Raw genomic sequence first — 27,873 nt, 5'->3', positions numbered from 1 at the left:
CTTATCAGCCATGATCATGGAGGATCCCCCGTGGATGCCCAGGATGGGGATCAGTGTCTGGGAGGAAATAAAATCCAATATCTGAGCGATGGCCTCCTGGTCCGTCCCGTCTCCGAACACCACCCCATGGATCTTGGTCCCAGACATCAGGTCGCACACGTGGGTGATGATACTCTTGGGGTCAGTCTCGTTGACCAATACGGTGACCACGTTGACGTCCATGGGGTCGTCTTTGCTCCAGAGAGCCCGAATGTCCCGGTCGGAGATGTAGCGCGTGCGGCCCAGGATCACAGCGATGTTGAGGATGGGGACCTTCTGACTTTCGACCTCCATGACCAGGGTCACCAGGGTCACCAGGGAACACAGGAGAGCTGGGAAGGCCAGGGTCAGCCCCCTGCCCACTGACATGTTGAGACACTTCATCTCCTGGGGGAGAGAGAGAGGGAGAGAGAGAGAGAGAGAGAGAGAGAGAGAGAGAGAGAGATGAATATAACATGGAGATACTGAAGAAGGTATTGAGTAAGGTAGGGACAGAAATATGTGTATTGAGAGAAAAAATGTAGAAACCATAGAACTGATTGTAATTCTAGAACTGATTGTAATTCTAGAACTGATTGTAATTTTAGAACTGATTCTAATTTTAGAACTGATTCTAATTTTAGAACTGATTCTAATTTTAGAACTGATTCTAATTTTAGAACTGATTCTAATTTTAGAACTGATTCTAATTATAGAATACATTCTCATTCTAAATCTGATTCTAATTCTAGAACTGATTCTAATTCTAGAACTGATTCTAATTCTAGAACTGATTCTAATTTTAGAACACATTTTAATTCTAGAATACATTTTAATTCTAGAATACATTTTAATTCTAGAATACATTCTCATTCTAAATCAGATTGTGATTCTAGAACTGATTGTATACAACTATACTGAAGAGAAATAGAAACGCAACAAGCAATAATTTCATTGATTTTACTGAGTTACAGTTCATATGTGGAAATCAGTCAATTGAAATGAATTCATTAGGCCCTAATCTATGGATTTCTGTTTGTCACAGATACCCTCAAATAAAATGGGTCTCACAATGGGCCTCAGGATCTCGTCACGATATCTCTGAGCATTCAAATTGCCATCAATAAAATGCAATTGTGATGGTTGTCCATAGTTTGTGCCTGCCCACACCATAACCCCACCGGCACCATGGGACGTTCTGTTCACAACGTTGACATCAGCAAACCGCTCGGCCACATGACGCCATCAACGTGGTCTGCGGTTGTGAGGCCGGTTGGACGTACTGCCAAATTCTCTAAAATGATGTTGGAAAAGCGGCTTATGGTAGAGAAATTAACATTAAATTCTCTGACAACAGCTCTGGTGGACATTCCAGCAGTCAGCATGCCAATTGCACGCAATTGCATGCATGAGACATCTGTGGCATTGTGTTGTGAGACAAGACTCCACATTTTAGAGTGGCCTTTTATTGTCCCCAGCACAAAGTGCACCTGTGTAATGATCAGCCCTATTCCTTATATAGTACACTACTTTATACTACAGCCCTATATAGTGCAGTACTTTATACTACAGCCCTATTCCCTATATAGTGCAGTACTTTATACTACAGCCCTACTCCCTATATAGTGCACTACTTTATACTACAGCCCTATTCCCTATATAGTGCACTACTTTATACTACAGCCCTATTCCCTATATAGTACACTACTTTATACTACAGCCCTATTCCCTATATAGTACACTACTTTATACTACAGCCCTATATAGTGCACTACTTTATACTACAGCCCTATTCCCAGCTCCTTTCAGAATCTATCACTCAAATAGAAGGAAATACAAACTCCATTCTAAAAATATACAAACGTGTGTGTGTGTGTGTGTGTGTGTGTGTGTGTGTGTGTGTGTGTGTGTGTGTGTGTGTGTGTGTGTGTATATGTGTGTGAGAGAGTGTGCGTGTGTGTGTTCTCTCAAGGGGGTGAGCGCCCCAGGGGGACGAAATAAGTGGTCCTCTGCTCGTTACGGTGTGTGTGTGTGTGTGTGTGTGTGTGTGTGTGTGTGTGTGTGTGTGTGTGTGTTAGAGGCTTGTCAGTGAGGAGGGATGGCCAGCAGACTAGGACAGGCAGGGACTTATAGATAATGAATAGGAGACTGAACACACACACACACACACATCCCCTGTTGATTACATGGTTCAGATACACTGTTCTACACACACACACACACACACACACACACACACACACACACACACACACACACACACATCCCCTGTTGATTACATGGTTCAGATGTTCCACTGTTGAGGCTGAGAGAGAGAGAAAGGTACATCTTTCCTGAGAACAAAAACAGGCCTTAATATGGCTCCTAGACTATCAATCAATCAAATGTATTGATAAAGCCCTTCTTACATCAGCTGATGTCTCAAAGTGCTGTACAGAAACCCAGCCTAAAACCCCAAACAGCAAGCAATGCAGGTGTAGAAGCACGGTGGCTAGGAAAAACTCCCTAGAAAGGCCAGAACCTAGGAAGAAACCTTGAGAGGAACCAGGCTATGTGGGGAGGCTAGGAAGAAACCTAGAGAGGAACCAGGCTATGATGGGCAGTTAGGAAGACACCTAGAGAGGAACCAGGCTATGAGGGGAGGCTAGGAAGAAACCTAGAGAGGAACCAGGCTATGAGGGGAGGCCAGTCCTCTTCTGGCTGTGCCGGGTGGAGATTATAACAGAATATTGCCAAGATGACTACTACTCAGATGTTAACGGGAGGGCCTAGGTTACTAGATCCACTAGTACAGGCCTTAATACAACTCCTAGACTACTCTACTGAGATGTTAAAGACAGGGCCTAGGTTACTAGATCCACTTAATACAACTCCTAGTAACAGTTCTGGTACAAGGGGGTCCAGGTACAAGGGGGGTCCTGGTACAAGGGGGTCCTGGTACAAGGGGGGTCCTGGTACAAGGGGGTCCTGGTATAAGGGGGTCCTGGTACAAGGGGGGGTCCTGGTACAAGGGGGTCCTGGTACAAGGGGGACCTGGTACAAGGGGGTCCTGGTACAAGGGGGTCCTGGTATAAGGGGGTCCTGGTACAAGGGGGTCCTGGTATAAGGGGGTCCTGGTACGAGTGGGGTCCTGGTACAAGGGGGTCCTGGTACAAGGGGGTCCTGGTACAAGGGGGTCCTGGTACAAAGGGGGTCCTGGTACAAGGGGGCCCTGTAGTAACAGTTATGGTACAAGGGGGTCCTGGTACAAGGGGGTCCTGGTACAAGGGGGTCCTGGTACAAGGGGGTCCTGTAGTAACAGTTATGCTACAAGGGGGTCCTGGTACAAGGGGGTCCTGGTACAAGGGGGTCCTGTAGTAACAGTTATGCTACAAGGGGGTCCTGGTACAAGGGGGTCCTGGTATAAGGGGGTCCTGGTACAAGGGGGGTCCTGGTACAAGGGGGTCCTGTAGTAACAGTTATGCTACAAGGGGGTCCTGGTACAAGGGGGTCCTGGTACAAGGGGGTCCTGTAGTAACAGTTATGCTACAAGGGGTCCTGGTACAAGGGGGGTCCTGGTATAAGGGGGTCCTGGTACAAGGGGGTCCTGGTACAAGGGGGTCCTGGTACAAGGGGGTCCTAGTACAAGGGGGTCCAAGGTACAAGGGGGTCCTGGTACAAGGGAGGTCCAAGGTACAAGGGGGTCCTGGTACAAGGGGGTCCTGGTACAAGGGGGTCCTAGTACAAGGGGGGTCCAAGGTACAAGGGGGTCCTGGTATAAGGGGGTCCTGGTACAAGGGGGTCCTGGTACAAGGGGGGTCCTGGTACAAGGGGGTCCTAGTACAAGGGGGTCCTGGTACAAGGGGGTCGTGGTACAAGGGGGTCGTGGTACAAGGGGGTCCTGGTACAAGGGGGGTCCTGGTACAAGGGGGGTCCAAGGTCAGCACCGTATATTACATTGACAGAAACGTTACTATGAAACCAAATATCAGAGATATAAAGACAGAGAGTAAAACATGATTCGGAGCACTTTAAATTACATTTTTAGTGTGTAAAAAGAAGAGAAAAAGCCAACTTGGCTCCTTCATTCATTGAATGAGTCGGCTCATTCCTCACAAAAAGCCCCACTGATATTGCCAACTACTTTTAATGTCTTTTTCCATTGGCAAGATTAGCAAACTTAGGCATGATGACACGCCAGTAACAAACGCTGACACGACACATCCAAGTATATCGGACCAGATTATGACAGACAAGAAGTGTTCTATTTGACCTTTATTTAACCAGGCGAGTCAGTTAAGAACAAATTATTATTTTGCAATGATGGCCTAGGAACAGTGGGTTAACTGGCTCGTTCAGAGGCAGAATGACAGATTTGTACCTTGTCAGCTCGGCGATTTGAACTTGCAACCTTTCGGTTACTAGTCCAACACTCTAACCACTAGGCTACCTACCTCCTCTACACTCTAACCACTAGGCTACCTACCTCCTCTACACTCTAACCACTAGGCTACCTACCTCCTCTACACTCTAACCACTAGGCTACCTACCTCCTCTACACTCTAACCACTAGGCTACCTACCTCCTCTAACCACTAGGCTACCTGCCACCTCTACACTCTAACCACTAGGCTACCTACCTCCTCTACACTCTAAGTCACTAGGTTACTTTTGAGTTGTGTTTCAAAGTCAGTGTGGATATTATATTACTGTTGTCTGTCAACAATGACAAGCCACCGAGGGTCTGACAACCTGGATGGAAAATGACTGAGGATAATCGCGGACGATAATTGCCCACTCCTATTTTCCTACATCTTCAATTTAAGCCGACTAGAGAGCGTGTTCTCTCAGGCCTGAAGGGAAGCTAAAAGTCATTCCACTAGCCAATAATATTAAAGCCACCCTTTTACTGGCTGAAATAGTCGACCAATCAAACACCTTTAATAATAAACCTCTGGGGGGGTGGTACAAGGGGGTCCTGGGGGAATGGTGGTACTAGGGGTCCTGGGGGGATGGTGGTGGTACTAGGGGGTCCTGGGGGGGAATGGTGGTACTAGGGGGTCCTGGGGGAATGGTGGTACTAGGGGGTCCTGGGGGGTGGTACTAGGGGGTCCTGGGGGGGAATGGTGGTACTAGGGGGTCCTGGGGGGTTGGTGGCACTAGGGGGTACTGGGGGGGAATGGTGGTACTGGGGGAATGGTGTTTGACCAGATACATTGCTTCTTTTTTGTTTACAGTAAACAAACTGACAACAGATATTCAGCAGACTGACAGGGTAGGACTTTCAACCAGCACAGCACACACACACACACACACACACACACACACAGGACACACACACACACACACACACACACACTGGACACACAAACACACAGGACACACTCACACACACACACACACACACACTTTAACACAAATTACTGATGATTGGCTGAGAGAAATTGATGATTAAAATAATGATTGTGTGTGTGGGGGAGGGGGGGGCTGTCTTGTTTAGACTTCAGTGCCGCTTTTGATATTATCGATCATAGTCTGCTGCTGCCTCTCAGAACACAGAGGGTCTTCTCTCAAACGGAAGCCTCTCCAACATATTGATACAACAAGTAGCTAAAGATGGGCGGGGGGGTCTGGCCATAATAAAGAGATGCTCTGCCAACTTAACAGCATGTTAGAGGTAGGGTCTAGTTCTAACATATAGATACTGTAGTGAATGTTAGAGGTAGGGTCTAGCTCTAACATATATATACTGTAGTGAATGTTAGAGGTAGGGTCTAGCTCTAACATATAGATACTGTAGTGAATGTTAGAGGTAGGGTCTAGCTCTAACATATAGATACTGTAGTGAATGTTAGAGGTAGGGTCTAGCTCTAACATATAGATACTGTAGTGAATGTTAGAGGTAGGGTCTAGCTCTAACATATAGATACTGTAGTGAATGTTAGAGGTAGGGTCTAGTTCTAACATATATATACTGTAGTGAATGTTAGAGGTAGGGTCTAGCTCTAACATATAGATACTGTAGTGAATGTTAGAGGTAGGGTCTAGCTCTAACATATAGATACTGTAGTGAATGTTAGAGGTAGGGTCTAGCTCTAACATATAGATACTGTAGTGAATGTTAGAGGTAGGGTCTAGCTCTAACATATAGATACTGTAGTGAATGTTAGAGGTAGGGTCTAGTTCTAACATATATATACTGTAGTGAATGTTAGAGGTAGGGTCTAGCTCTAACATATAGATACTGTAGTGAATGTTAGAGGTAGGGTCTAGCTCTAACATATAGATACTGTAGTGAATGTTAGAGGTAGGGTCTAGTTCTAACATATATATACTGTAGTGAATGTTAGAGGTAGGGTCTAGCTCTAACATATAGATACTGTAGTGAATGTTAGAGGTAGGGTCTAGCTCTAACATATATATACTGTAGTGAATGTTAGAGGATGTTAGAGCTCTAACATATAGATACTGTAGTGAATGTTAGAGGTAGGGTCTAGCTCTAACATATAGATACTGTAGTGAATGTTAGAGGTAGGGTCTAGCTCTAACATATAGATACTGTAGTGAATGTTAGAGGTAGGGTCTAGTTCTAACATATAGATACTGTAGTGAATGTTAGAGGTAGGGTCTAGCTCTAACATATAGATACTGTAGTGAATGTTAGAGGTAGGGTCTAGCTCTAACATATAGATACTGTAGTGAATGTTAGAGGTAGGGTCTAGCTCTAACATATAGATACTGTAGTGAATGTTAGAGGTAGGGTCTAGCTCTAACATATAGATACTGTAGTGAATGTTAGAGGATGTTAGAGCTCTAACATATAGATACTGTAGCGAATGTTAGAGGTAGGGTCTAGCTCTAACATATAGATACTGTAGTGAATGTTAGAGGATGTTAGAGCTCTAACATATAGATACTGTAGCGAATGTTAGAGGTAGGGTCTAGCTCTAACATATAGATACTGTAGTGAATGTTAGAGGTAGGGTCTAGTTCTAACATATATATACTGTAGTGAATGTTAGAGGTAGGGTCTAGTTCTAACATATATATACTGTAGTGAATGTTAGAGGTAGGGTCTAGTTCTAACATATATATACTGTAGTGAATGTTAGAGGTAGGGTCTAGTTCTAACATATATATACTGTAGTGAATGTTAGAGGTAGGGTCTAGCTCTAACATATAGATACTGTAGTGAATGTTAGAGGATGTTAGAGCTCTAACATATAGATACTGTAGCGAATGTTAGAGGTAGGGTCTAGCTCTAACATATAGATACTGTAGTGAATGTTAGAGGTAGGGTCTAGTTCTAACATATAGATACTGTAGTGAATGTTAGAGGTAGGGTCTAGCTCTAACATATAGATACTGTAGTGAATGTTAGAGGTAGGGTCTAGCTCTAACATATAGATACTGTAGTGAATGTTAGAGGTAGGGTCTAGCTCTAACATATAGATACTGTAGTGAATGTTAGAGGTAGGGTCTAGTTCTAACATATATATACTGTAGTGAATGTTAGAGGTAGGGTCTAGCTCTAAGATATAGATACTGTAGTGAATGTTAGAGGTAGGGTCTAGCTCTAACATATAGATACTGTAGTGAATGTTAGAGGTAGGGTCTAGCTCTAACATATAGATACTGTAGCGAATGTTAGAGGTAGGGTCTAGCTCTAACATATAGATACTGTAGTGAATGTTAGAGGTAGGGTCTAGCTCTAACATATAGATACTGTAGTGAATGTTAGAGGATGTTAGAGTTCTAACATATAGATACTGTAGTGAATGTTAGAGGTAGGGTCTAGCTCTAACATATAGATACTGTAGTGAATGTTAGAGGATGTTAGAGTTCTAACATATAGATACTGTAGTGAATGTTAGAGGTAGGGTCTAGCTCTAACATATAGATACTGTAGTGAATGTTAGAGGTAGGGTCTAGCTCTAACATATAGATACTGTAGTGAATGTTAGAGGTAGGGTCTAGTTCTAACATATATATACTGTAGTGAATGTTAGAGGAAGGGTCTAGCTCTAACATATAGATACTGTAGTGAATGTTAGATGTAGGGTCTAGCTCTAACATATAGATACTGTAGTGAATGTTAGAGGTAGGGTCTAGCTCTAACATATAGATACTGTAGTGAATGTTAGAGGTAGGGTCTAGTTCTAACATATAGATACTGTAGTGAATGTTAGAGGTAGGGTCTAGCTCTAACATATAGATACTGTAGTGAATGTTAGAGGTAGGGTCTAGTTCTAACATATAGATACTGTAGTGAATGTTAGAGGTAGGGTCTAGCTCTAACATATAGATACTGTAGTGAATGTTAGAGGTAGGGTCTAGTTCTAACATATAGATACTGTAGTGAATGTTAGAGGTAGGGTATGGCTCTAACATATAGATACTGTAGTGAATGTTAGAGGTAGGGTCTAGCTCTAACATATAGATACTGTAGTGAATGTTAGAGGTAGGGTCTGGCTCTAACATATAGATACTGTAGTGAATGTTAGAGGTAGGGTCTAGTTCTAACATATAGATACTGTAGTGAATGTTAGAGGATGTTAGAGCTCTAACATATAGATACTGTAGTGAATGTTAGAGGTAGGGTCTAGCTCTAACATATAGATACTGTAGTGAATGTTAGAGGTAGGGTCTAGTTCTAACATATAGATACTGTAGTGAATGTTAGAGGTAGGGTCTAGCTCTAACATATAGATACTGTAGTGAATGTTAGAGGTAGGGTCTAGTTCTAACATATATATACTGTAGTGAATGTTAGAGGTAGGGTCTAGCTCTAACATATAGATACTGTAGTGAATGTTAGAGGTAGGGTCTAGCTCTAACATATAGATACTGTAGTGAATGTTAGAGGTAGGGTCTAGTTCTAACATATAGATACTGTAGTGAATGTTAGAGGTAGGGTCTAGTTCTAACATATAGATACTGTAGTGAATGTTAGAGGTAGGGTCTAGCTCTAACATATATATACTGTAGTGAATGTTAGAGGTAGGGTCTAGCTCTAACATATAGATACTGTAGTGAATGTTAGAGGTAGGGTCTAGTTCTAACATATAGATACTGTAGTGAATGTTAGAGGTAGGGTCTAGCTCTAACATATAGATACTGTAGTGAATGTTAGAGATAGGGTCTAGTTCTAACATATAGATACTGTAGTGAATGTTAGAGGTAGGGTCTAGTTCTAACATATAGATACTGTAGTGAATGTTAGAGGTAGGGTCTAGCTCTAACATATAGATACTGTAGTGAATGTTAGAGGTAGGGTCTGGCTCTAACATATAGATACTGTAGTGAATGTTAGAGGTAGGGTCTAGTTCTAACATATAGATACTGTAGTGAATGTTAGAGGTAGGGTCTAGCTCTAACATATAGATACTGTAGTGAATGTTAGAGGTAGGGTCTAGCTCTAACATATAGATACTGTAGTGAATGTTAGAGGTAGGGTCTAGCTCTAACATATAGATACTGTAGTGAATGTTAGAGGTAGGGTCTAGTTCTAACATAGATACTGTAGTGAATGTTAGAGGTAGGGTCTAGCTCTAACATATAGATACTGTAGTGAATGTTAGAGGTAGGGTCTAGTTCTAACATATAGATACTGTAGTGAATGTTAGAGTTGGGGTCTAGTTCTAACATAAATACTGTCGTGAATGTTAGAGGTAGGGTCTAGTTCTAACATATAGATACTGTAGTGAATGTTAGAGTTGGGGTCTAGTTCTAACATAAATACTGTAGTGAATGTTAGAGGTAGGGTCTAGTTCTAACATATAGATACTGTAGTGAATGTTAGAGGTAGGGTCTAGTTCTAACATAAATACTGTAGTGAATGTTAGAGTTGGGGTCTAGTTCTAACATATAGATACTGTAGTGAATGTTAGAGGATGTTAGAGTTCTAACATATAGATACCTTAATTTCTCAGAACAAGAATAGATTGACGAGTTTCAGAAGAAAGGTCTTTGTTTCTGGACATTTTGAGCCTGTAATCGAACCCACAAATGCTGATGCTCCAGATACTCAACTAGTCTAAAGAAGGCCAGTTTTATTGCTTCTTTAATCAGGACAACAGTTTTCAGCTGTGCTAATATAATTGCAAAAGGGTTTTCTAATGATCAACTAGCCTTTTTAAAATGATAAACTTGGATTATCTAACACAACGTGCCATTGGAACACAGGAGTGATGGTTGCTGATAGTGGGTCTCTGTAGATACTCCATTAAAATATCTGTCGTTTCCAGCTACAATAGTAATTTACAACATTAACAATGTCTACACTGTATTTCTGACCAATTTGATGTTATTTTATTATTAAAACCACATTTCGTTGCAAAGTGAAACATGAGAGAGAGGCTTGTGACACGAGCGCATCGGCACACCGGGCGCTTCTCGTTGGGCGAGTCAGTGGAACTTGTAAAGCTGTTTTCAGACTATAATTTCCTCCTCATAATTGTCCAATACATTTCTCTCCTACACACCTAGGCCTCGGCTATTGACGGATTCAAGACAAGGTCGTTTTTTTTTACAGATCTCAGATTCTCAGTTTTTGTCGGTGTGTCAAAGTACTCTGTCATTTTCAATCATTTAAGTATTATAAAAGACTCTGCTACAGTTTCCAATCATAAACTGGATGGAAGGTGTTTATTAAAAGGACACATTTTCCCAGACCCAAGGCTACAAAAAAATATATGTTTTACCCCTGTGTGCACCTTCTGCAAAACCCCTCTCTCTAATCTACTGCTCTATGTCAAAACCCCTCTCTCTCTAATCTACTGCTCTATGTCAAAACCCCTCTCTCTCTAATCTACTGCTCTATGTCAAAACCCCTCTCTCTCTAATCTACTGCTCTATGTCAAAACCCCTCTCTCTAATCTACTGCTCTATGTCAAAACCCCTCTCTCTCTAATCTACTGCTCTATGTCAAAACCCCTCTCTCTCTAATCTACTGCTCTATGTCAAAACCCCTCTCTCTCTAATCTACTGCTCTAAGCCAATATGCAAAAGACATGATATTGCAAGTGATTTTTTTAAATGCGTTCCAGAACCTCAGAACCCTCCAGGTCGCACACACCACCCCCACCCCCACTCTCGGCTCACGTTTTGTTCCAGTACCTCAGAGCCCTCCAGGTTACCCCCCCCCCCGGCTCACGTTTTGTTTAATTAGTTCCAGTTAGCGGTTAGCCGTGCTAAACGGTCAATAGCCTTTCCATTGTTCCAGTTAGCGGTTAGCCGTGCTAAACGGTCATTAGCCTTTCCATTGTCCCAGTTAGCAGTTAGCCGTGCTAAATTATCATTAGCCTTTCCATTGTCCCAGTTAGCAGTTAGCCGTGCTAAATTATCATTAGCCTTTCCATTGTCCCAGTTAGCAGTTAGCCGTGCTAAATTATCATTAGCCTTTCCATTGTCCCAGTTAGCAGTTAGCCACGCTAAACAGTCACTATCGTGGTTTGTTTGTTTGGTCCAAAGTTTAAAAACATCCCCAACAATTTACGAAATAGGCTACATCAACTCTAGATATGTAGTTTAAAATAAATAAAAATAAAAACAGTTTAAAATACCATATTTTTGTTTTTGTTTACGTTGTTTAAAACATGACCATTAATTTGCATCTTGTCTCTGTTTGTTAGTGTCTCTCCTGGACAGAGTGGCACAAGGCTGGATACCAGAAGGCCTTTTTCACAGCACAGGGCGCTGCTCTGCCCTTAGAGGGGCACGGTATCATTTTAGTTTGAGAAATCATTTTGCCAATACTATTATGATGCTCAGCATTTTCTATATTGAATAAATAATTTAAAAAATCTAAAAACAAAAAGAGAATTTAAAATGCATTAAAGCCATGTGCTGTGTGAATGTTAATGTTTATTGATTTAAAAAAAAAAATGCAAATCCTGTGCTTTTACAATCAATTATAAACTGGAAGGTTCGAGCCCTGAATGCTGATTGGCTGACAGCTGTGGTATATCAGACCGTATACCACGGGTATGACAAAACATTTATTTTTACTCCTCTAATTACGTTGGTAACCAGTTTATCATGGCAATAAGGCACCTCAGGGGGTTTGTGGACCAATACAACGCGGCTAAGGACCGTGTCCTATATACCTTTAGCAGTGGTATATTGGCCATATACCACACCTCTTCGGGCCTTATTGCTTAATTACATCACGGGGATATATCCCATAGAGATCCTATGAAATTACTAGAAGGGGGTTGTGTCATAAACCCTCAAAGTTCCAGAATGGGGTGGAAAATGGCAGCCATCTTTGTCAGGGAGAAATCCCAAAGCCCAGTCTAATTGGAATGAATGACAGTAGAGGCATCATCCCTGGTTTTACTAAGCAGGAAAATGGAATGTGATATCAGGTATTTTGTAATAGAATTATAGTCAAACTAAAATAATATCATATGATTATAAATACAGTTTATACAGGGTTTATACACATTTTTTTCTGTATAAATAACCTCTAAATTATATGTAAACAGACCATAAATGACAACATTTTAGTTTTCCTGTTAAAGCTATGAGTGCTATTACATGATACAATGTCAGTAAGTGTTGCCTTCACAACTTGTCTAAGTCCCATCATCAACTGATATCAGACAGGATGTGGCTGAGGGAATGACTGCATTGTTTAAATGAAATGTTGACATATCGGCAATTCATTTGACACGTGTATAGAATCATTCCTCTAAAACTGTCTGGCTAGTGTAATGAAGTGCTATTTCTTATGCAAATGACCAGCTTACTGCTATTGCATTGCTATAACGTATTGACAACACATAGCAACGTATTGACAACACATAGCAACGTATTGACAACACATAGCAACGTATTGACAACACATAGCAACGTATTGACAACACATAGCAACGTATTGACAACACATAGCAACGTATTGACAACACATAGCAACGTATTGACAACACATAGCAACGTATTGACAACACATAGCAACGTATTGACAACACATAGCAACGTATTGACAACACATAGCAACGTATCGACAACACATAGCAACGTATCGACAACACATAGCAACGTATTGACAACACATAGCAACGTATCGACAACACATAGCAACGTATCGACAACACATAGCAACGTATCGACAACACATAGCAACGTATCGACAACACATAGCAACGTATCGACAACACATAGCAACGTATCGACAACACATAGCAACGTATCGACAACACATAGCAACGTATCGACAACACATAGCAACGTATCGACAACACATAGCAACGTATCGACAACACATAGCAACGTGTCGACAACACATAGCAACGTATCGACAACACATAGCAACGTATCGACAACACATAGCAACGTATCGACAACACATAGCAACGTATCGACAACACATAGCAACGTATCGACAACACATAGCAACGTATCGACAACACATAGCAACGTATCGACAACACATAGCAACGTATCGACAACACATAGCAACGTATCGACAACACATAGCAACGTATCGACAACACATAGCAACGTATCGACAACACATAGCAACGTATCGACAACACATAGCAACGTATCGACAACACATAGCAACGTATCGACAACACATAGCAACGTATCGACAACACATAGCAACGTATCGACAACACATAGCAACGTATCGACAACACATAGCAACGTATCGACAACACATAGCAACGTATCGACAACACATAGCAACGTATTGACAACACATAGCAACGTATTGACAACACATAGCAACGTATTGACAACACATAGCAACGTATTGACAACACATAGCAACGTATCGACAACACATAGCAACGTATCGACAACACATAGCAACGTATCGACAACACATAGCAACGCAACGTATCGACAACACATAGCAACGTATCGACAACACATAGCAACGTATCGACAACACATAGCAACGTATCGACAACACATAGCAACGTATCGACAACACATAGCAACGTATCGACAACACATAGCAACGTATTGACAACACATAGCAACGTATTGACAACACATAGCAACGTATCGACAACACATAGCAACGTATTGACAACACATAGCAACGTATTGACAACACATAGCAACGTATTGACAACACATAGCAACGTATTGACAACACATAGCAACGTATGTTCACAGTAAAACATGTTAGGCCTCATAACAGGATATCTCACACACACTCACTTAAACCATCCACAACACTGTCAAAACAGGAGACATCCTAGCCACAGGTGCTAGCCTGCAAGGACACACAGACTTGCCAAGATAAGAACGCACACACATTACACACACTCACTGCGAGGACACCAAGATAAGAACGCACACACATACACACACTCATTCCCTCTCCTGGGGATGGGTTCCAAAGACAAAGAACTCTTCCAACTGCCAATGGGACGCCGACACCAGTCTGGAGGGAACTGCCAATCAACTACCAGCAACCTACCAGAGGCCTGATCTACCAGAATCTACCTAGGTCAGACCCATGAATAAAATGACTGTACACAATGTATCGGGGCTCTTTTCTGAAGGTTCCCTATGAGCCAGACGAACGAGAGTCCGTGCACGCTTTGTCAGATGTCTCTACACTGTTAAAATAAACTGCCTTTACTATACCTGATCCACCCTGTCCAGTGTTTCAACTTGGTCTCCTGTATCGATTCATCAACACTAGCTAGCTAACACACATACAGCGCAGATAAATTGTTCAAATTCATTATTTTACATAATATCTTATCACAGCACTGGCAAACGATGGTTGACCAACTCCTGACCAACATGGCCGACGTTTATCCCATCATAAGAAGGTTCCTGTCCATTCTAGTATTCTAATTCCTACTTCTATAACCTTCCTAACACAGGAGCAGTGTCTGTCTGCCTGTCTGCCTGTCTGTCTGTTATACCTGTCTGCCTGTCTGTCTGTTATACCTGTCTGTCTGTCTGTCTGTCTGTCTGTTATACCTGTCTGCCTGCGTGCCTGTCTGTCTGTTATACCTGTCTGTCTGTCTGTCTGTCTGTCTGTCTGTCTGTCTGTTATACCTGTCTGTCTCTCTCTCTCTCGGCACTATAGACTCAGGAGAGGTCTCTCCATGTCTCTCTCTCTCGGCGCTCTAGACTCAGGAGAGGTCTCTCCATGTCTCTCTCTCTGTCTCTCTCTCTCAGTGCTATAGACTCATGAGAGGTCTCTCCATGTCTCTCTCTCTCAGTGCTATAGACTCATGAGAGGTCTCTCCATGTCTCTCTCTCTCTCTGCGCTATAGACTCAGGAGAGGTCTCTCCATGTCTCTCTCTCTCGGCGCTATAGACTCAGGAGAGGTCTCTCCATGTCTCTCTCTCTGTCTCTCTCTCTCGGTGCTATAGACTCAGGAGAGGTCTCTCCATGTCTCTCTCTCTGTCTCTCTCTCTCGGTGCTATAGACTCAGGAGAGGTCTCTCCATGTCTCTCTCTCTCTCTGCGCTATAGACTCAGGAGAGGTCTCTCCATGTCTCTCTCTCTCTCTGCGCTATAGACTCAGGAGAGGTCTCTCCATGTCTCTCTCTCTCTCTGCGCTATAGACTCAGGAGAGGTCTCTCCATGTCTCTCTCTCTCTGCGCTATAGACTCAGGAGAGGTCTCTCCATGTCTCTCTCTCTCTCTCTGCGCTATAGACTCAGGAGAGGTCTCTCCATGTCTCTCTGTCTCTCTCTCTCGGTGCTATAGACTCAGGAGAGGTCTCTCCATGTCTCTCTCTCTCTCTCTGCGCTATAGACTCAGGAGAGGTCTCTCCATGTCTCTCTCTCTCTCTGCGCTATAGACTCAGGAGAGGTCTCTCCATGTCTCTCTCTCTCTCTGCGCTATAGACTCAGGAGAGGTCTCTCCATGTCTCTCTCTCTCTCGGTGCTATAGACTCAGGAGAGGTCTCTCCATGTCTCTCTCTCTCTGCGCTATAGACTCAGGAGAGGTCTCTCCATGTCTCTCTCTCTCTGCGCTATAGACTCAGGAGAGGTCTCTCCATGTCTCTCTCTCTCTCTCTGCGCTATAGACTCAGGAGAGGTCTCTCCATGTCTCTCTCTCTCTCTGCGCTATAGACTCAGGAGAGGTCTCTCCATGTCTCTCTCTCTCTCTGCGCTATAGACTCAGGAGAGGTCTCTCCATGTCTCTCTCTCTCTCTGCGCTATAGACTCAGGAGAGGTCTCTCCATGTCTCTCTCTCTCTCGGTGCTATAGACTCAGGAGAGGTCTCTCCATGTCTCTCTCTCTCTGCGCTATAGACTCAGGAGAGGTCTCTCCATGTCTCTCTCTCTCTGCGCTATAGACTCAGGAGAGGTCTCTCCATGTCTCTCTCTCTGTCTCTCTCTCTCGGTGCTATAGACTCAGGAGAGGTCTCTCCATGGTGTCTGGAGTTGAACACTCTCCACCGCAGTCGTCTTCACGCATCACTTCCTCCCTCCGCCTCGGCACACTATTGGCCCAAAGCCAGAACAGAACTAGGTTTCAATATCATTAATAATGTATGATAATGTCCATTATCCTTAAATGATGATTAATATCTTTGTAGTCCGGAGGAACCACATTCTATTGATGAGCCCCAACTACATTAACATGGCTTCATGGGTTATTCACACACGCACACACACACACACACACACACACACACACACACACACACACACACACACACACACACACACACACAAACACACAACACCACACACACACACACACACACACACTCCAAACACACACCACACACACACACACACACACTCCAAACACACAACACGACACACACACACACACACACAAACACACACACACTCCAAACACACAACACACACACACACACACATAACCTAGTTACCTAGTGGTTAGAGCGTTGGTTATGTATATGTTATACTATGTAGCCTGTGGTTAACCTACACCTGGTTGGGGCAGCAGGTAACCTAGTTACCTAGTGGTTAGAGCGTTGGACTAGTAACCAGTAGGTAACCTAGTGGTTAGAGCGTTGGACTAGTAACCAGTAGGTAACCTAGTGGTTAGAGCGTTGGACTAGTAACCAGCAGGTAGCCTAGTGGTTAGAGTGTTGGACTAGTAACCAGCAGGTAGACTAGTGGTTAGAGTGTTGGACTAGTAACCAGCAGGTAGACTAGTGGTTAGAGTGTTGGACTAGTAACCAGCAGGTAGCCTAGTGGTTAAAGCGTTGGACTAGTAACCAGCAGGTAGCCTAGTGGTTAGAGTGTTGGACTAGTAACCAGCAGGTAGCCTAGTGGTTAGAGCAGGTAGCCTAGTAACCAGCAGGTATCCTAGTGGTCAGAGCGTTGGACTAGTAACCAGCAGGTAGCCTAGTGGATAGAGTGTTGGACAAGTAACCAGCAGGTAGCCTAGTGGTTAGAGTGTTGGACTAGTAACCAGCAGGTAGCCTAGTAACCAGCAGGTAGCCTAGTGGTTAGAGTGTTGGACTAGTAACCAGCAGGTATCCTAGTGGTCAGAGTGTTGGACTAGTAACCAGCAGGTAGACTAGTGGTTAGAGCGTTGGACTAGTAACCAGCAGGTAGCCTAGTGGTTAGAGCGTTGGACTAGTAACCAGCAGGTAACCTAGTGGTCAGAGCGTTGGACTAGTAACCAGCAGGTAGCCTAGTGGTTAGAGCGTTGGACTAGTAACCAGCAGGTAGCCTAGTGGTTAGAGTGTTGGACTAGTAACCAGCAGGTAGCCTAGTGGTTAGAGTGTTGGACTAGTAACCAGCAGGTAGCCTAGTGGTTAGAGTGTTGGACTAGTAACCAGAGGGTAGCCTAGTGGTTAGAGTGTTGGACTAGTAACCAGAGGGTAGCCTAGTGGTTAGAGTGTTGGACTAGTAACCAGCAGGTAGCCTAGTGGTTAGAGTGTTGGACTAGTAACCAGCAGGTAGCCTAGTGGTTAGAGTAGGTAGCCTAGTAACCAGCAGGTAGCCTAGTGGTTAGTGTTTGACTAGTAACCAGCAGGTTGCTAGATCGAATCCCCGAGCTGACAAGGTACAAATCTGTCGTTCTGAACAAGGCAGTTAAACCCACTTGTTCCTAGGCCGTCATTGAATATAAGAATGTGTTTTTAACTGACTTACCGAGTTAAATAAAAGATACAATATAAATGGTGGGTTTAAGTATACAAAACATTAAGAACACCTGCTCTTTCCAGGACACAGACTGACCAGGTGAATCCAGGTGAAATCTATGATCCCTTGTTGATGTCACCTGTTAAATCCACTTCAATCACTGTAGAAGACGAGACCTGGTTGAAGAAGGATATTTAAGCCTTGAGACATGGATTGTGTGTGTGTACCATTCAGAGGGTGAATGAGCAAGACAAATATATTGAAGTGCCTTTGAACAGGGTTTGGTAGTAGGTACCAAGCGCACCGGGTTGAGTCAAGAACTGCAACGCTGCTGGGTTTTTCACTCTCCACATTTTCCCGTGTGGATCAAGAATGGTCCACCACCAAAATGTCATCCAGCCAACTTGACAACTGTGGGAAGCATTGGAGTCAACATGGACCAGCATCCCTGTGGAACGCTTTCTACACCTTGTAGTCAACATGGACCAGCATCCCTGTTGGGACGCTTTCTACACCTTGGAGTCAACATGGACCAGCATCCCTGTTGGGACGCTTTCTACACCTTGTAGAGTCAACATGGACCAGCATCCCTGTTGGGACGCTTTCTACACCTTGTAGAGTCAACATGGACCAGCATCCCTGTTGGGACGCTTTCTACACCTTGTAGAGTCAACATGGACCAGCATCCCTGTTGGGACGCTTTCTACACCTTGTAGAGTCCATGCCTCCGACGAATTGAAGCTGTTCTGAGGGCAAAACTCAATATTAGCAAGGTGTTTTTAATGTTGTGTTCACTCAGCGTAGATGGGTATGCTATGTGAATATGCAGGGTTAAATTGTGATGTTAGCCTGTGTGAATGGTAACATATGGTTAGTCTGCTGTGGGGGATTCTCATACCTGGGTGACTGCCTTCTCTACCTCTCTCTCTCATACCTGGGTGACTGCCTTCTCTACCTCTCTCTCTCTGAGATTCTCTCCCTCCATCCCACTGCCTCTCTCTCTCCATCCCTCTCTCTCTCTCTCTCTCTCTCTCTGAGATTCTCTGTCTCTCTCCATCCCGGCCACAGCAGCAGCAGCAGCCCTGCCATCTGCTCTGAGCGCCCTGTGTGAACCTCTCCTTCTCCTTCTCTTTCTCTCCAACCCTATATTCCTCTCTCCCATCCCTCTATTCTCTCTCTCTCTCTCTCTCTCTCTCTCGCTGTCATTCTGCTCAAATTGGTCTGACTGACAGGACCATGTTAGGGCCTGAGGAACACACGACCATGTTAGGGCCTGAGGAACACACAACCATGTTAGGGCCCGAGGAACACACGACCATGTTAGGGTCTGAGGAACACATGACCATGTTAGGGCCTGAGGAACACACGACCATGTTAAGGCCTGAGGAACACACGACCATGTTAGGGCCTGAGGAACACACGACCATGTTAGGGTCTGAGGAACACATGACCATGTTAGGGCCTGAGGAACACACGACCATGTTAAGGCCTGAGGAACACACGACCATGTTAGGGACTGAGGAACACACAACCATGTTAGGACCTGAGGAACACACGACCATGTTAGGGCCTGAGGAACACACGACCACGTTAGGACCAAGACCACACACCTCTTTAGGATGACTGAATAACATTGTGTGTGTGTGTGTGTGTGATGGGAAACAGTGCCCTGTGACATAACAGGGACAAATCCCTGTGAGTTCACTCTGCACCTGAGTCCACCACACACCTGTACAGGCAGCGAAGGGGAGGGGGGGAGTATACCTGGGCTAAATTCTCTCCCCTCTATTTCTCTTCCGTCCCAACGGCATCCCTTAGTTACATAGTTTAACCACTAACAGGTTAACTGTCTGGTATCTGGGGGGTTATATAGTCTAACAACTAACAGATAGGTTAACTGTCTGGTATCTGGGGGTTATATAGTCTAACCACTAACAGATAGGTTAACTGTCTGGTATCTGGGGGGTTATATAGTCTAACCACTAACAGATAGGTTAACTGTCTGGTACAGTGCCTTGCGAAAGTATTCGGCCCCCTTGAACTTTGCAACCTTTTGCCACATTTCAGGCTTCAAACATAAAGATATAAACTGTATTTTTTTTGTGAAGAATCAACAACAAGTGGGACACAATCATGAAGTGGAACGACATTTATTGGATATTTCAAACTTTTTTAACAAATCAAAAACTGAAAAATTGGGCGTGCAAAATTATTCAGCCCCTTTACTTTCAGTGCAGCAAACTCTCTCCAGAAGTTCAGTGAGGATCTCTGAATGATCCAATGTTGACCTAAAGGACTAATGATGATAAATACAATCCACCTGTGTGTAATCAAGTCTCCGTATAAATGCACCTGCACTGTGATAGTCTCAGAGGTCCGTTAAATTCGCAGAGAGCATCATGAAGAACAAGGAACACACCAGGCAGGTCCGAGATACTGTTGTGAAGAAGTTTAAAGCCGGATTTGGATACAATAAGATTTCCCAAGCTTTAAACATCCCAAGGAGCACTGTGCAAGCGATAATATTGAAATGGAAGGAGTATCAGACCACTGCAAATCTACCAAGACCTGGCCGTCCCCTAAACTTTCAGCTCATACAAGGAGAAGACTGATCAGAGATGCAGCCAAGAGGCCCATGATCACTCCGGATGAACTGCAGAGATCTACAGCTGAGGTGGAAGACTCTGTCCATAGGACAACAATCAGTCGTATATTGCACAAATCTGGCCTTTATGGAAGAGTGGCAAGAAGAAAGCCATTTCTTAAAGATATCCATAAAAAGTGTTGTTTAAAGTTTGCCACAAGCCACCTGGGAGACACACCAAACATGTGGAAGAAGGTGCTCTGGTCAGATGAAACCAAAATTGAACTTTTTGGCAACAATGCAAAACGTTATGTTTGGCGTAAAAGCAACACAGCTCATCACCCTGAACACACCATCCCCACTGTCAAACATGGTGGTGGCAGCATCATGGTTTGAGCCTGCTTTTCTTCAGCAGGAACAGGGAAGATGGTTAAAATTGATGGGAAGATGGATGGAGCCAAATACAGGACCATTCTGGAAGAAAACGTGATGGAGTCTGCAAAAGACCTGAGACTGGGACGGAGATTTTTCTTCCAACAAGACAATGATCCAAAACATAAAGCAAAATCTACAATGGAATGGTTCAAAAATAACCATATCCAGGTGTTAGAATGGCCAAGTCAAAGTCCAGACCTGAATACAATCGAGAATCTGTGGAAAGAACTGAAAACTGCTGTTCACAAATGCTCTCCATCCAACCTCACTGAGCTCGAGCTGTTTTGCAAGGAGGAATGGGAAAAAATGTCAGTCTCTCGATGTGCAAAACTGATAGAGACATACCCCAAGCGACTTACAGCTGTAATCGCAGCAAAGTGGCGCTACAAAGTATTAACTTAAGGGGGCTGAATAATTTTGCACGCCCAATTTTTCAGTTTTGATTTGTTAAAAAAAGTTTGAAATATCCAATAAATGTCGTTCCACTTCATGATTGTGTCCCACTTGTTGTTGATTCTTCACAAAAAATACAGTTTTATATCTTTATGTTTGAAGCCTGAAATGGGGCAAAAGGTCGCAAAGTTCAAGGGGGCCGAATACTTTCGCAAGGCACTGTATCTGGGGGTTATATAGTCTAACCACTAACATATAAGTCAACACTTCTCTCTCTCTCTCTGCTGCTATAGGCCAGGACCAGACTTCTCTCTCTCTCTCTCTCTCTGCTATAGGCCAGGACCAGACTTCTCTCTCTCTGCTGCTATAGGCCAGGACCCGACTTCTCTCTCTCTCTGCTGCTATAGGCCAGGACCAGACTTCTCTCTCTCTCTCTGCTGCTATAGGCCAGGACCAGACTTCTCTCTCTCTCTCTCTCTGCTGCTATAGGCCAGGACCAAGCTGATTCACCCTGTTTAAACATCAACTCTTCTCTCTCTCTCTTTCTCTATCCTTCTCTCTCATTTCAATTTCAATCAGGGCCACGACTTATTCACACTGTTATAACATCAATGCTTCTTTCTCCCTCTCTCCCTCTCTCCCTCTCTCCCTCCCTCCCTCCCTCCCTGTCCATGTTGGTGAGCCGAGACTCAGTCAGATGTAAGAACTGTGCCTCTACAACGTGACTGGCTCCGAGAGCCAAGAGGCTCCCACGCTGAGGTCTGTCCAACGCTGGTCCGACCAAGCTGACTCCACACTCCAAGACTGCTTCCATCACGTGGACTGGGAGATGTTTCGTATTGCGTCAGACAACAACATTGACGAATACGCTGATTCGGTGTGCGAGTTCATTAGAACGTGCGTTGAAGATGTCGTTCCCATAGCAACGATTAAAACATTCCCTAACCAGAAACCGTGGATTGATGGCAGCATTCGTGTGAAACTGAAGGCGCGAACCACTGCTTTTAATCAGGGCAAGGTGTCTGGTAACATGACTGAATACAAACAGTGCAGCTATTCCCTCCGCAAGGCTATCAAACAAGCTAAGCTCCAGTACAGAGACAAAGTAGAATCTCAATTCAACGGCTCAGACACAAGAGGCATGTGGCAGGGTCTACAGTCAATCACGGACTACAGGAAGAAACCCAGCCCAGTCACGGACCAGGATGTCTTGCTCCCAGGCAGACTAAATAACTTTTTTGCCCGCTTTGAGGACAATACAGTGCCACTGACACGGCCTGCAACGAAAACATGCGGTCTCTCCTTCACTGCAGCCGAAGTGAGTAAGACATTTAAACGTGTTAACCCTCGCAAGGCTGCAGGCCCAGACGGCATCCCCAGCCGCGCCCTCAGAGCATGCGCAGACCAGCTGGCCGGTGTGTTTACGGACATATTCAATCAATCCCTATACCAGTCTGCTGTTCCCACATGCTTCAAGAGGGCCACCATTGTTCCTGTTCCCAAGAAAGCTAAGGTAACTGAGCTAAACGACTACCGCCCGTAGCACTCATCCGTCATCATGAAGTGCTTTGAGAGACTAGTCAAGGACCATATCACCTCCACCCTACCTGACACCCTAGACCCACTCCAATTTACTTACCGCCCAAATAGGTCCATAGACGATGCAATCTCAACCACACTGCACACTGCCCTAACCCATCTGGACAAGAGGAATACCTATGTGAGAATGCTGTTCATCGACTACAGCTCGGCATTCAACACCATAGTACCCTCCAAGCTCGTCATCAAGCTCGAGACCCTGGGTCTCGACCCCGCCCCGTGCAACTGGGTACTGGACTTCCTGACGGGCCGCCCCAGGTGGTGAGGGTAGGCAACAACATCTCCTCCCCGCTGATCCTCAACAATGGGGCCCCACAAGGGTGCATTCTGAGCCCTCTCCTGTACTCCCTGTTCACCCACGACTGCGTGGCCACACACGCCTCCAACTCAATCATCAAGTTTGCGGACGACACAACAGTGGTAGGCTTGATTACCAACAACGACGAGACGGCCTACAGGGAGGAGGTGAGGGCCCTCGGAGTGTGGTGTCAGGAAAATAACCTCACACTCAACGTCAACAAAACTAAGGAGATGATTGTGGACTTCAGGAAACAGCAGAGGGAACACCCCCCATCCACATCGATGGAACAGCAGTGGAGAGGGTAGCAAGTTTTAAGTTCCTCGGCATACACATCACAGACAAACTGAATTGGTCCACCCACACAGACAGCATCGTGAGGAAGGCGCAGCAGCGCCTCTTCAACCTCAGGAGGCTGAAGAAATTCGGCTTGTCACCAAAAGCACTCATAAACTTCTACAGATGCACAATCGAGAGCATCCTGGCGGGCTGTATCACCGCCTGGTACGGCAACTGCTCCGCCCTCAACCGTAAGGCTCTCCAGAGGGTAGTGAGGTCTGCACAACGCATCACCGGGGGCAAACTACCTGCCCTCCAGGACACCTACACCACCCGATGTTACAGGAAGGCCATAAAGATCATCAAGGACATCAACCACCCGAGCCACTGCCTGTTCACCCCGCTATCATCCAGAAGGCGAGGTCAGTACAGGTGCATCAAAGCTGGGACCGAGAGACTGAAAAACAGCTTCTATCTCAAGGCCATCAGACTGTTAAACAGCCACCACTAACATTGAGTGGCTGCTGCCAACACACTGACACTGATACTGACTCAACTCCAGCCACTTTAATAATGGGAATTGATGGGAAATTATGTAAATATATCACTAGCCACTATAAACAATGCTACCCTATATAATGTTACTTACCCTACATTATTCATCTCATATGTATACGTATATACTGTACTCTATATCATCTACTGCATCTTTATGTAATACATGTATCACTAGCCACTTTAACTATGCCACTTTGTTTACATACTCATCTCATATGTATATACTGTACTCGATATCATCTACTGTATCTTGCCTATGCTGCTCTGTACCATCACTCATTCATATATCCTTATGTACATATTCTTTATCCCCTTACACTGTGTATAAGACAGTAGTTGTGGAATTGTTAGTTAGATTACTTGTTGGTTATTACTGCATTGTCGGAACTAGAAGCACAAGCATTTCGCTACACTCGCATTAACATCTGCTAACCATGTGTATGTGACAAATAAAATGTGATTTGATTTGATTTGATTTGAGCACGGAAGGGAAAGAAGAGAAGATGTCAATTCCTTTTGATTTCTCATTAAAGTGTTTCTGGATGCACCACAATACACCGACGACCCCTACTGGCGGGACCCGGGACTGCAGCCACCTATCGGCCCGGCTGCTTGCTCTGCGGAATGTAGGACAAAACATATTCTCTCTCCGTCTCTCTCTCAATTCAATTCAATTCAAGGGCTTTATTGTCATGGGAAACATGTGTTAACATTGCCAAAGCAAGTGAGGTAGATAATATACAAAAAAATCTCTCTCCAGCGAGTCAAGTTGTATGTGGGCGTGGGTGACAGATCCTGACATAAGAGACCCATATAGCATGCTGGGGCCGTTGGGCAATGCGTACATAGACGAGTGATGTTTAACACGGAACCGGATCAAAGTTGGCATGAGCTGAACTTTAAGCATTTACTCTTGCGACACAGTGTTGCTATTTGACCAATTGAAGCTCACTATAGTTTCCATTCACCTTACTAGGATTGGCTGTTGATACCTGGCACTGTACCATGCCTGTTTTACTAGCACCAACATGAAAAACGGAAAAAGCACAGCGTGGCCATCCGAATTTACGCGTTACTATTATCTCGGCCGTGACTGATCAAATGGTTGGGTTCAATATTCTTTAAAACAAATCAACAGTATTTGGTCTCTCTCGGTCATTCAGAGCCTGTAGCCTTGCTGGACCACCGACACACGCAAAGGAAGTTCTGAGGCTGAATGGAAAACCGATGGACAGCAGAAACCCGCAGTGTCGACGAGGAGAGCCAATGAGGGAAGAAGTGTAACCCCTGTAAGCATCTGTTCTCACCGTCTCTTCTCCTCCCCGAAAATCCCACACGCTTCATTCCCACATCATGTTCTCTCAGCGAAGGGTTCGCGTTAATGGGGGGGTTGAACAATTCATTCGTTTCCCCTCCTGTCTCACGTAATGCTTGCAGCATCCGCACAAACCCCAGGAGCTCTAGACAGCGGCGAGATCGAGGGCAGGCAGATACAGAGGGTGTTTGTCTTATTGTATTTTTACCGGGGCTCCGGTGCGCTGTTTAGTCTTCAGAGAGAGAGATGCTCGTCCTGCGCTCCGCTCACATGATTATGACACGAGTCTGCAACAAGATCACTCTGCTCACACACACACATATAGGTACCGAAACGGAACAACGACTCCGTTTATTCCACCAGTTACAGATGTAGGATCTTAATTTGAGCCAGTTTGCTACAGCAGGAAAGTAATCCTGCAGCAACAGGACATGTGAATTATTATGTGGATTATAATTCATGGATATTTTTGTACGGGGTTGATACATTTTTTTCTTTAGGGCAAATCAAGTCTGAATTTTCAAAGTGGAAATTACTAACTTTAGAAGCTTTTTTAAAGGAAAATAAACTACAAGTTTAGCATTTCTTGCTGTGAAGGGATATTCTCAGGAACAAAATTGTGATCAAATTACAATCCTACATCTGTGTTGGGTTGTTCTTAAAACCACAACTAGATATTTAGCAGGGGGTAGAGGGGGTTATATTGGGGGAGTAGGGTGATATGTAGAGGGGGTTATATTGGGGGAGTAGGGTGATATGTAGAGGGGGTTATATTGGGGGAGTAGGGTGATATGTAGAGGGGTTATATTGGGGTGGTAGGGTGATGTGTAGAGGGGGTTATATTGGGGTGGTAGGGTGATATGTAGAGGGGGGGGTTATATTGGGGTGGTAGGGTGATATGTAGAGGGGTTACATTGGGGTGGTAGGGTGATGTGTAGAGGGGGTTATATTGGGGTGGTAGGGTGATATGTAGAGGGGGTTGTATTGGGGTGGTAGGGTGATATGTAGAGGGGGTTATATTGGGGTGGTAGGGTGATATGTAGAGGGTGTTATATTGGGGTGGTAGGGTGATATGTAGAGGGGGTTATATTGGGGTGGTAGGGTGATATGTAGAGGGGGTTATATTGGGGTGGTAGGGTGATGTGTAGAGGGGGTTATATTGGGGTGGTAGGGTGATATGTAGAGGGGTTATATTGGGTGGTAGGGTGATATGTAGAGGGGGTTATATTGGGGTGGTAGGGTGATATGTAGAGGGGGTTATATTGGGGTGGTAGGGTGATATGTAGCAGGATAGGGGAGAGAAGGGGTTATAGGTTGATATGTAACCTAACCAGGACAAAGGTGGTTGTGGGTAATGGTACCTCTGTGCACCCATGGTAACCTACAGGCTGGGGTTTAGTTCTGAAGCACAGTTGATCACAATGAAATCAAACCCAAAGACAAAAAGACCTGAGCTTTCCCTCATGTTCTACCACACACACACACACACACACACACACACACACACACACACACACACACACACACACACACACACACACACACACACACACACACACACACACACACACACACACACAGCCTAGTGCTCGCTGCACTTTGGAGAGTCAAGGCACGGTAAGGCTATGCGTAAAACGGGGCAGCCTATCGCTACCGTTGAAAAACGCAACAGTAATGTCGATAATGAAAACATGAATAGACAAGAGAGAGACAGACCTGGGGGAACCTGCAGGGGGACATGGACACTGACAGAAAGACATATTACACAGGGACATACTTACAGCCTCTCCCTTTCATAGAGCTTCAGAACAGCGGGGTGATGAGGTGACATTACAACAGCCCAGCCGGTTCCCCCCCGCGTCCGCTGGAACTCAAACCAAATGAAGACAAGCGTTTATTCCTTCTTTCCTTCCTTCCTTCCCGAGGTATAGAATATTAATCCTGTTGTTAACTCCACACACACCGCTGAGAAAGAGCAGCACAATCACTGTAATCCAATAGGGCTCATTGTGTAACGTGTTCCTTGGTCCGCCGCGGTACAAATATCCCAGTCCAACATCTTCCAGTCGAACGTAAGTCCCTTTTCCACACACCCCTTGTCTTCTCCTTCTCCCGTGGTCTTCTTTCTCGTCCTATCCCAGCTGCGAGCAGCGAGCCGAGCTGCCCTGCACGCAACGCACACGGTAGGACTGACTACAACGTGTTTGTGTGCGTGAGTACGTGCGTGTGAGTGAGTGAGTGCGCTCTGCAGAAGAGGGACTGGCTGCTGGAAGGATGGACGGACCGACGGTGCCTGCGCTGCTCGCTGTGCTGGCTCCCACCCCACTGGCCACAAACGTCTAGTTTTGATTTACAT

The 27,873-nt window shown here is 44.6% G+C and overlaps 1 protein-coding gene across 1 annotated transcript; it reads right to left on the bottom strand.

Moving 5' to 3' along the window:
* LOC121844455 (glutamate receptor ionotropic, NMDA 2A-like) lies at positions 1–27,873 on the bottom strand (the record flags this gene model as incomplete). Its single annotated transcript, XM_042314560.1, has 2 exons — positions 27,299–27,873; positions 1–426 (listed from the first exon to the last, which is right to left on the bottom strand). A coding segment is annotated over exon 2 (423 nt), but the record flags the coding sequence as incomplete, so codon positions are not given.

The sequence above is a fragment of the Oncorhynchus tshawytscha genome, unplaced genomic scaffold (assembly GCF_018296145.1).
Source record: "Oncorhynchus tshawytscha isolate Ot180627B unplaced genomic scaffold, Otsh_v2.0 Un_contig_5806_pilon_pilon, whole genome shotgun sequence".
In the NCBI taxonomy this organism is placed as follows: Eukaryota; Metazoa; Chordata; class Actinopteri; order Salmoniformes; family Salmonidae; genus Oncorhynchus; species Oncorhynchus tshawytscha.
This window is presented reverse-complemented; position numbering and strand designations above follow the sequence as displayed.